Source organism: Elephantulus edwardii, unplaced genomic scaffold (assembly GCF_000299155.1).
Source record: "Elephantulus edwardii isolate Elephantulus edwardi_28Jun2011 unplaced genomic scaffold, EleEdw1.0 scaffold00019, whole genome shotgun sequence".
NCBI lineage: Eukaryota > Metazoa > Chordata > Mammalia > Macroscelidea > Macroscelididae > Elephantulus > Elephantulus edwardii.
In genome coordinates this window covers 10,215,109-10,226,130 of record NW_006399769.1, presented here as the reverse complement: position 1 = coordinate 10,226,130, position 11,022 = coordinate 10,215,109, and the positions used below count along the sequence as shown (strand labels likewise).

Below are 11,022 nucleotides of genomic sequence, written 5' to 3'. Positions count from 1 at the left end.
GTGCGCCTGGGCTGCGCCGCGCTCCGCAACGTGTCCGGCGCGCAGTACGTGGGCTCGGGCTACACCAAGGCCGTGTACCGGGTCCGCCTGCCCGGCGGCGCCGCGGTGGCGCTCAAGGCGGTGGACTTCAGCGGCCACGATCTGGGCAGCTGTGTGCGCGAGTTCGGGGCGCGGAGGGGCTGCTATCGGCTGGCGGCCCACAAACTGCTCAAGGAGATGGTGCTGCTGGAGCGGCTGCGGCACCCCAACGTGCTGCAGGTACGAGGGTGTGGGGACCGGGCTGAGGACCATCCCTCTGGTTGGAAAAAAGGCCCCTTGGTGCATAGCTAGTGGGTCCCAATGATCGTGCCCGAGTTTAAGTTAGAGCAGAACCGGGACCGGACCATGATGCCTCCCACTGCTCCACGATGTCAGCACAACCGTGCGTCTCGTTCCTGCCTGGCCGTCGCTTTACTGAGACACTCCTGGACATCCCATCGGCACAGAGACACTCAAGACACTTCAGCCCAACAGGTGGAAGGTGTCCCATTAGGACTTAGGACTGTACTTGTCGAGCCATGGTGTTGAGCACCTGTAAAACGTCCCCAAACCAAGACATCCAACCTTGAGTCAGGATCCCCACTCCAGTGATAGGATCTCCTTAGAATCTGCATGCCTAATAGTTGTTCTCTTAACTCCCTAACAGGGACTGGTCTGGCTTTGTGCATGGAGTGGGCAAGAAGATGGGGTGGGAAAAGGCTAGGAAGAAACCCTGTGTCAGGCTGGAGTCCCCCAAAGTCATCCTTATTCTGTCTCCAGCCTAAAAGCTGCTGGAAGGACAGGAGGAGTTTGGAGCAGGCCAGAAACTCAGAGCCCCACCCAGAAATGACCAGGCAGACTGTCCAGGCCTTAAAGAAAGGCCTGGTGGTATTAGGGTCCTGAAAGCACAGTTCTCAGGGGACAGACTCAGTTGCACTACCTTGGGCTTTGTGGCCTGGAGACTGAAAGGTTGGGAAGGCCACATTCCCCAGTTCCTCCTAAATGGGACTTGAAATCTGCCTGTTCACTGGAGAAAGAGAGGAGAGCCAGATCACTGCTGTGCCTCGCCAGGCAGAGGTGTGTGGACTCTTAACAGCAGCACTCCCTAACACTCCACAATTGCTCCTTACCCCCAGATCTCTGCCCTTGAGTTTGCTTGGTCAGGGATGCACATGCCCAAGTGATCTGAGCCCAGGGAGCACAGAGTATGTTGACAATTCCCGCAGAAGAATCTTGCCAGTATCTCCCACCTCCCAACCCCCTCAAATTAGTCTTCTTTCCTCAAGATTGAGTTTAGGCCCAGGTCTGGAACACTGAATGGACACTGCAGGATAGGAGGGCGAGTGGTGACGTCATGAGTAGGCCAGAAAGTTTGTTTTGCTCCTTCTGGTTCGCATTCCCCCCAGGACACCCCACTTCTGGCCAGGTACTTTTGAGAGAGTCTTGAGCCCTGCACTGGATTTAGGAGATCAAGCAGAACCAATAGTTGTGTGCAGTTCCGCCTGGTTGCACAGCTGCCTGAAGTCTGGAGCTTCAGGGAGTAAGCAGTTGGTTACGTGGCCATTCTAACTGGGAGGATCTTGTTCTCTTCCCTTTCCAGGGGCTGTTGGGAGCTCCTTGAAACCTTGGGGTGTCAGCCAGATTCTGAAGGGGAGGAGAGGTTTTGAGCGACTTAGCAGGATATTAAGTGTTAGTTAATTGACCCAAGACCCCTCTCTTCTGAAACAGGTTTGATGTTTGATGCGCTTTCCTGTCTTTTAAGGCACTTCTCCCTTGCTAACCCCACCCAAACTTACTAAAAAGCAGCCAGCTAACTTCCCCCTTCACACACACCTACCACAGAATCATCTCCTCTTTAACGTTAAACAGAGGGCAAGTGCATAGCTAGCACCATTCTGAAGCCCCCAAAACAAAGACTTACAATGGACTCTTGTCACCCATTCCCTGCTTCACCAAGGCTGGATCTTCCTGGAGTTGGCTGTGTGACTCTTAGACACAAAAACTTGCAGTTGGTCAACATAGGGAGAAATGATTAATAATATGGGATGTCCTGGCTTAGGAAATGTGAAAAGTTACCTACTATTACTAAAATTCCCTTACTGTGAGTTTAGGGACTGTTTTGGGATGCATCTCCCCCTGTGTACCCTGACTCCCCACTTGGTATCCCTCTGGTTCCCTCAGCAGTACCATCTCTGTCTTAAGGAAGCTTTACAGCGAGGTCTTTTCCAGTTCGCCGTGGATGTGCACAGAAATAATGTCTTAAAACCTCTTCGTTAATTTAAAATTTCAAAACCGTTTGACTGTTTAATGAACTGGGAACAACCAGGAAGTACTCCTTAGAATCCCCACTTGCCCAGCATCTCTCAGGTCCCCTCCCTGTCTGTGAAGCTCCCACAGATGGGATCTGATAGAATATACTCAAGGCTTTATGCCCCACGATCTATCTGTCACCCAGCACCCAGCGCTGACTGGAGGCTGGGACGGCCTGGGTGAGGTCTTTCTCTCCATCTTCTGTGAGCCCTCCCAACACAGCCTCTCTCTGTCTCTCTCTCACACACACAAACACACACTCACACCACACACTCCTTCATGTGACAGATGCTCCTATAGCCCGGGGTCAAAGGGCACAAGGATCCCCCCCACCTCCCCACATCCTGGGGCCTCAGGCGCCAGTGGGGCCCCAGACCTGCTCCTGCCCAGAATCTGAGCCCAGTAGAAGATATATTTTTCTCTCAAACAAACAAAAGATGCAGTTGAAATGCTCAGCCTCATGCTTCCTGGGGGGGGTTAATGGTGTCTTTTTATTTTTTCCTGAGGGGTGTTGATTAATACCTCGTTAACAGCGCATTTAACGACCTCCGGGTGTTTAATAACCTTCAGAAGTTTCCCACAAAAGCTCAGACATTGAGCAAGAAAATGAGAACCAGGCCCCAGGGCTGCTCCCCCTGCCTCCCCCCCCCCAACCCCAAGCAGGGTCTGGGGCCTCTCTAAGCTGATGGGAGAGTAGAGAGAGAGGGAAGAGGAAGGTGCCCTGGCCTCTGAAGTTAGAGCCTAGGTGATCTGATGGCAGGTGCCCCTTCCCTGACCAGCAGAGAGGGGACACTCGGAAACGGGATCCCCCTCTCCTCAACCCGAAGTCTTGAACTCTGCCTCTGTGTCCCCACCCTACAAGGTACTGTGTGTTTTGAGCCCCACTCAAGTTCCCAGCTGATGTGCGTGTGTCTGGAGGGTCCAGGGAGGGCGGAGCTCTCAGAGGATGCTGATTGAGTGAGGTGTTTGTAACAAAGTCAGGATGTGCCCCTGACTGCTGTTGGGTGGCACTATCTCCCTCCTCCAGACAACAGGAGCAGACAGTTCCCTGTGTGACCTTTCCCCAAAAATCTGGACTTCCCCACAACTACCCCTCAGCACAACCCCCACTGATAAGAGTGACCCCTCCTGAGGCAACAATGCAAAGAATACCAGGAAGGTGCCCCATAGGTACCCTGTTCTCTTTAACTCATTACTAGCTGTGAAGAGCTTGTTTTCCCTCCAGTAAGAGTTGAGCAGAACAGAAAATGAAAAGCCCAGGAAGGGGGGGAAACCGAGAAATGGAGAAAGACTGGAGTCCAGGAGGAGCTCATATTTATTAGGTGGGTTGTATAATAGCAAAGGATTGTCTTGGAGAGAGCCAGGTGTGAAGTCAGAGAGGCATTAATTTAAACGTTAGCTGCTTCATTTATCAGCTGTGTGATCTTTGCAAACAACGTAACCTCTCTGAGTCTGTTTCCTCATCTGCAAAGTTGATTCTTATAAAACATTTTGCCCCTTGGTGATATTATTCTAGACTGTCAAATCAGAACTGACTCAGCTGGCCCTCCAGTGGGCTTTCAGAGGCAGTAAATCACACCAGAGATTGCCCATCTTTCTCCCATGGAGCAGCTGGTGGATTCAAACCGAGTACCTTTGGGCTGGCTGTGCAACTCCTTACCACGAGGACCCCAGGACTCCCTTTTATGCCCTCTTAGGGTGGTTATAAGACTTGTGTTACACACGTGAAGAACACAGTACAGTGCCTACAGCATGGTTTACACGAGGTAGTCAGATCTGCCCGTTGGGCTGAGCAGTCAAAGATGAGCACTCATGTGGTCAGTGAGCACTGTACCATAGGAAAAGAGAAAGCCAGGGCTTTCTCCGCCAGCCTGGGCTGGATGGTGAGGGCACAAGAAGGGGCACTGGATAGCCAGCCCTCCCCATGTCTGTCCCCACCCCCGACCCTGTCATCTAATGACCTGCCCTATGCCTCCCCCAGCTCTATGGCTACTGCTACCAGGACAGTGAGGACATCCCCGATACCCTGACCACCATCACGGAGCTTGGCGCCCCCGTGGAAATGATCCAGCTGCTGCAGACTTCCTGGGAGGACCGATTCCGAGTGAGCGGGGAGCTCGGGCGCTGGGATGGTTCCTCTTAGAAGGCTGGCCCTCCTGAGCAGGGCACGTCTCCTTGGCCAAGCGGTTGGGGTTGGGAAAAGGAGGGAGCGAAGGCTGACCTGTCTAATGGTCAAAGGGTTAAAGAAAAGAACTAAGCCATGGAGGATTCTGACCTTCCACGCTCATCCTTTCCCTGCTGCACCCCTAACAAACGCAGCCCAAGCAAACGCACACCACCGCAGCCAAAGAGCAGCGTGCTTGGCCTACAAAAGACTTATAGGTCTTCTTGACTGTTTACCTGCTTCCATATATACACTTAAGTGACACTTTAAGAAGCAGATCCTGGGAGGAGTTCAGTTATCCACTGTCACTTGGTCCATATGACTTATGGGATCAGGCCGGTCAAGGTTAATAGAAGATTCTTACCACCTCTCAAAGGCCCCTGGTCTCAGCCCTTAGTTAACAGCACTGGGCCCTGTGGAGAAAATGATCAACCTGGAGCCAAGTCCAGATCTCCAAAGGAAGGAGCCAGCCCTGGGGTCCCTGAGGCTCCCCCAGAAGCGAATCAGTAAGCATCTGTGGATATCTGTCTGTATCTGTTCCTCAGATCTGTCTGAGCCTGGGCCGTCTCCTCCACCACCTGGCCCACTCCCCACTGGGCTCAGTCACACTGCTGGACTTCCGTCCTCGACAGTTTGTGCTGGTGGATGGCGAGCTGAAGGTGACAGACCTGGATGATGCCCGCGTGGAGGAGACGCCATGCTTGAGCAGCACCGACTGTGTGCTTGAGTTTCCAGCCCGGAATTTCACCCTCCCCTGCTCTGCCCAGGGCTGGTGTGAGGCCATGAACGAGAAGCGGAACCTCTACAATGCCTACAGGTGACCTCATCCTTCTCCTGGGCCCCAGCCAGGGAGAATGGACTCAGGAGTCAGATGAAGGGGAGACAGTGTGGGTCCAGGAGGCCAGAAGACCCCTTGACCAGTGGACTCAGCCAGGATGTGCAGGGGCCTCCTGCCCAGTCAAGAAGGGAACATTCAGGCTCCTGGATGGTTAGGCTAAAAATAGACAATGCCAAGGAGAATCTGGACTTGAAGGGTGGCAGCTGGAGACTTCTTAAAATAGTCTCAGGCTCAGAGCCTAGAGCTGGTCAAGCTGACCCTGTCCTCTCCTACCCGGAACCTTTGACCTTTGGGAAGCTCCCCGCCAGAGGGCTGTTCTCACATGGAGGATAGTGTCGGGCTAGTAGGTAGGGAAGGTCTGGGGAGAATGCTCATTGTTTAATGTGGTGTAAATTAGTTATAGTCTTAACATGTTGAGATTTACACTCCAAATATAGGTAGATTTCATGGTGGAAACTGGCGGTATGCCTGGTTTTGATGCCAGGTTGAGGTCCTTTCCTAAATTGTAGTAGAAGACTGTGTCCCCAAAAGCTTGGCCTTTAAACCCCTGGTTTCCTTCTGCCACAGATTTTTCTTCACATACCTCCTGCCCCACAGTGCCCCATCCTCACTGCGGCCTCTGCTGGACAGCATCGTCAATGCCACAGGTGAGCTCTCCAGGGCCTTTCGCTTCTCTCTGCCCTCCCTCACCCCAGCAGGAGTAGGCCAGCCAGTATGACCCAGATTAGCACATGGTCCAGAAACGTCTTGACCCAAGACAGGGTTCTGGGGAAAACCCCTCCCCGGTTCACCACTCAACTGAGTCCAGGTTACAGAAGAGCAAGGGAGGGAAAGGCAGCTGCCCACCTCCTTGGGAGGTGTGGGAGCACAGGCACCCTCCAACTGCCACAATCCTCTGCAGGAGAGCTCGCATGGGGCGTGGATGAGACCTTAGCCCAGTTAGAGAAGGTGCTGCACTTGTACCGGAGTGGGCAATACCTGCAGAACTCCACTGCAGGCAGCCGAGCTGGTGAGTAGCCCACCGGGACCCCCGGGGCTAGGGAGTGGGCAGCAGGGGGGAGAGCAGACGGGCCTTTAACAGGGCGACCTGGCTGTCTGTCTGGGGAACTTCTGTCTCTAAAGGCCACTCTGAGGGGTGCCCAGATCCCTCCATCTAGCTGAGCTGAGACAACCATGATTTTTGCCATCAATTAGGGTATTGGTAGCCACTGATACCCCTTTGCTAGGTGGTTCCACATCCCATTATTTACTAGGTTGGAGACTTAGGGCAAGTTCCCTATGAACTTCACTATCTGCATCTGTGAATTGGATTCAGTACTACCTGGTTCACAAAATTGTTTTACGGACCAAATGCCAGGTGAGGTGTGTGAAAGCAATTAGCTTGGTTCCTGTTACACAGCGGGAACACCGTGCATGTTTGCTTCCTTTCCTGCCCCTGGCCGCCCAGGGCTCGGTGGGCAGGAAGGTAGAAGGGCTCCCACTGAAAGGGGCCTGGAAGACCTAGGGCAGGGGGAGAACTCTGGCCTCTGGTCACTGGCTGTGGTCCCTCCACGAGGCCCTGGGGTTTAGCTGTGGTTGGCAGGGGCAAGGGGTGGGCAGCCTCTGTATTCAAAGGAGCCCTGACCAGTGTTAGGCGTGGAAGAGCCCTCGTTAGCCCTGTAAATAAAGTTTAACGAGGTGAACAATGGCTGGCTCTGTCCCTGAGGACGCCTGTTTATGGGGCTATAAATCACAGCCAGCTCTGGACTTTGGTCTGGTCCCTGGTAGAAGAAGGAGCAAGAGGGTGGGGTGGTCAGAGACCCAGGGCTTCTCCATTATCAGCCCGGAGCTGGGCTCCCTGAGCATTGGGAAGTAGGAATGGACAGGAGGCATGGAGCTGAGCAGCTTTCAAATGAGTTTTGCACTCAGTTAAATGTCTCCTTTAAAAAAAAAAAGTATTGGTTTCCATATAATAATTACTTTCATTCATGTATGTTGTGTTTTATACAATCTTTTCATTTATATTGTTTCATACATCATTTGTATACATATTCTTTTTGTATTTCATATTCTTTTTAATTGGTTTGCTTACAAAGTTTATATACATTGTGTTTCACACTATTCTTCATTCACATTGTGTTTCCTACAATCATTCTCATACATTATGTTTTATAAAATCGGTCACCATTGGACCATCATTACCCTTTCTTCCACCCCCAGATCCTTGTCTTATGCTTCATAGTCCCATCTGAGGCGTTTACCTAACCTCTGTCCTCCAAACTAGGGAGCAGGGACACTGAGGGCACTGCTTAAAGCTGCTCTGCAGGCCAGAAGCAATGGCTTGACCTGGAAGCTGATTAAAAATAGACTCTCTCAGGCTCCACTCCAAACATCTAGAACCAGAATCTGCATTTTAGCAAAATTCCCCTGGTGACTCACGTGCATGCTGCTGGAGGAGCCTAACTTTGAATGTTCTGCCCTCAGCAGTCAGCCTGGGCAGCAGGTGCCCGCCCTCCTGTGCTTACCGGAACCGGCTGCATGCACTCATATTTAAGGGGGTGTATGCCTAGGGGTGACCCTGGGTAGTACAAGCAGTTATACTTGGCTGCTTCTCAGGAGGTTGGAGATTTGAACCCACCCAGAGGTACATCAGCAGGAAGGCATGGTGGTCTGCATCTGAGAAGTCAGCCATCGATATCGGAAATGATTAAGAGCTCAGCTGCTAACCAAAAGTCTTACGGTCCAAATCCATCCAGACCCTACAGCTCGGAGAAAGGCCTAGTGCTCACAGCCACCATCAGCCCAGGAGCACACAGCCCTTCTCTCACACACTGAGTCACATAGCGCCATCGCAGCTGGCCTTTCTTCAGCTGTTGCACATTTTGCCTTTATTGACCAGCTAGCCAGTCAGCCTGGTTTCAGCAGGGCAGACCGTTTCCTCTCCACTCTGGGGCCGGCTGGAGGAGCGAGGCTCAGCCCTTTTCACAGCGTGACCACAGCCCTCACTTTTAAGCCCCCCGAGCTGCCCTCTCACATGTGGTCGTTCCTCCCATAACAGAATACCGGCGCATCCCAGACAGCACCATCCCCCAGGAGAACTACCGCTGCTGGCCTTCCTACCATCACAGTGGCTGCCTCCTCTCAGTGTTCAGCCTGGCCGAGGCCGTGGATGTCTGTGAGAGCCATGCCCAGTGCCGGGCTTTTGTGCTCACCAACCAGACCACCTGGACAGGTGAGCCCGGGGCAGAAGGCATGCTGAGGGGAGTGAGTGGTTTTCTCTGGATGAGCTGGCAGGTGATGGTAGGACCCCAGGAGAAACCAGAGCAGCAGGTAAAGGTGATGAGAGAGAAGCCTGTACGCGCCCTTCCAGCAGTCCCATCAGAGAAGTGACCCTGCCTCCAGCAAAAGGACATCTAGTCATGCTACCTTTCTCCTCTCCCTCCAGGTCGGCAGCTGGTCTTTTTCAAGACAGGATGGAGCCAAGTGGTCCCTGATGCCAACAAGACCACTTATGTGAGGGCCTCTGAGTGACCTCTCTGAGTGCTCAGCGGACCAGCTGTCCTGCCCTGCCAGCTGTGCATGTCTGGAGAGAGTGGCTTGCACCAGCAGCACACGCTGTCACCTTGGATCCCCTGCAGACAAGGCTGACATCCCAGCCAGACTGATGTGACCAGGACAAATGTGCAATAACACAAAATGTTAAAATGTGAGTTTACCAGCCTAGTGTGGACTGCTGGCTCCGGGGCCGGGAATCCTGGCTGCTGGCTGCCTCACCAGCCTTCTGGGCTGTAAGCAAGGCACAGGCTGACCTCTCCCAGAAAGCTGTGCCTCCCACTGAGATGAATCATGGCAGCCCCATCACTGTGTTCATAATGTGAGAATGTAGCCAAAGCCAGGCAGGGGGCTGCGTGAGGACAATCGGCCACCAAACGTTCTCTCGGCCGAGCTCCAGACCGGAGATGTGTCCGAGAGATGCTCTGAGGCATGGTGACTCTGGCCTACTGACAGGGAGCTCACAAGCCAGCCCAGGGGGACAGTGACAGAAGAGCGCACACCCATATGAGCCAAGACAGGGGTGAGGAGGAAGCAGTTTGCTGTTTGAGCCAGGACCTGGGGCGGGGGTGGGGCCAGGCCTTTCTGCCTCATTTGCTTTCAGTGAAAGTAGCTAAGCAGCCCAGACCCGGCTCTCCCCCTCCTGGAGTTTGTCTATCCAGAAGCTTTTGTACTTCTCGTTCATTAAATGGTTTATTTTTGTAAAAAGAGTATTCAGTTAATAAAATGTTTCACGGCAAAGACTCTTCCCAAGCCACAGCATCTTATGCTGTGACTTTCTCGTCCTCGATTGTCATTGGTGAAGGTCTGTGAAGAGGCATGACCTTGGAGCGTGAAGTCACAGTTGGAAACACTGAAAGTCCACAAAAAAGGGTTCCATCCCTGTTCCTAGAGTGCCCCATCCTACCTCAGCCCCATAGTCCATCCCAACAGGAATGCCCTCCCTGTCTCAGAGGGGTACATTTTTACACAAGGCTGCTTATATTCGGCTGTAGTCCACAGGAGCAGAGCCTGGCACGTTGTCAGCCACCAGGCTTAGTTGATGGAGAAATATTTTCATGAAGGAGCCCTTGGTGGGCACCCAGCAACCCCAACTTCAATCAGCACAGCTTTGCTTGGTGCACAGTGGGCCTGGCCAGTCACACCCCACACCACATCCCCAACAAGGTACTGGGCATCCTTCTTTTTAGGCTCTTTTTCTGAGCAGAAGAGTGGGGAGAAAGGAAGGTCTATGTAAAGACCAGCCCTCTGGATTTTAGAAGGGAAGTCTAGCAGGGTCCAGGTGTGTGAAAGCCCAGAATCAGTACGGAACTAGGGGTACGGGATCATACTGAGGATGGAGAATGCAGGTTATCGACTCAAAATCCCACACCCTCTCCTACATACACCATTTGACTGTTAGAATGTTCTTAAAGGATGAAAATTTTTGAGACCTTAAAGTATCCCCAAATTAAACCCACTGCCATCAAGTTGATCCCAACCCTTGGTCTCCATCAGGTTTCTAAGGCTGGATGTTTTAATTTAAAAGAGAACGCCTGTCTATCTTTCTCTCTTAGAGTGGCTGGTGGGCTTGAACCACTGACCTTCTGGGTTAAAAGCCCAATGTATAACACACTATGCCATTTAGAACTTGATTTCTCTTCAACAGATGTGGTTGGTATATTTTTCACATGCAAGATCTGCACTGTAGTTCTAAGTGACAGGAGTTCCTAGTGACTCCGGATTGATTCCTTGTTATAAATGCTGTTCTGACCTCAGAGGCCACGGGAGAGCAAGGGTGCAGCTTATCAGCACCATCCCCAGTTCTCGCCCCCATCTCTCCCTCCAGGTCATCTGGACATGGTAATTATGGGTGCATGATGCAGAGGGTTTTAGCCTCTAGTGAGCCAGTATACTTCCTTTCTACCAAGTGAAACCTACTTGTCAATTCTCATCCCTCGAAGAAGATTTTAGATAAAGGTCTCAGCTCCCAAATCTCTTGATCAGATGGAATTCACCTGACCCAACACTGTAGCCTTCTCTGGTCTACCGGGGGGGGGGGTGTGTGTGTGTTTATACAATCTTTTCATTTATATTGTTTCATACATCATTTGTATACATATTCTTTTTGTATTTCATATTCTTTTTAATTGGTTTGCTTACAAAGTTTATATACATTGTG

The 11,022-nt window shown here is 52.1% G+C and overlaps 1 protein-coding gene across 1 annotated transcript; it reads left to right on the top strand.

Moving 5' to 3' along the window:
• The first annotated feature begins 8 nt into the window (after positions 1 to 8).
• PKDCC (protein kinase domain containing, cytoplasmic) lies at positions 9 to 9,203 on the top strand. The gene is made up of 7 exons (XM_006882327.1): positions 9 to 258; positions 4,310 to 4,432; positions 5,038 to 5,309; positions 5,898 to 5,977; positions 6,232 to 6,339; positions 8,368 to 8,541; positions 8,755 to 9,203. The coding sequence occupies exons 1-7, from the start codon at positions 217 to 219 to the stop codon at positions 8,838 to 8,840; spliced, it is 885 nt and encodes a 294-aa protein (XP_006882389.1). The 5' UTR covers positions 9 to 216; the 3' UTR covers positions 8,841 to 9,203.
• The last annotated feature ends 1,819 nt before the right edge of the window (positions 9,204 to 11,022 follow it).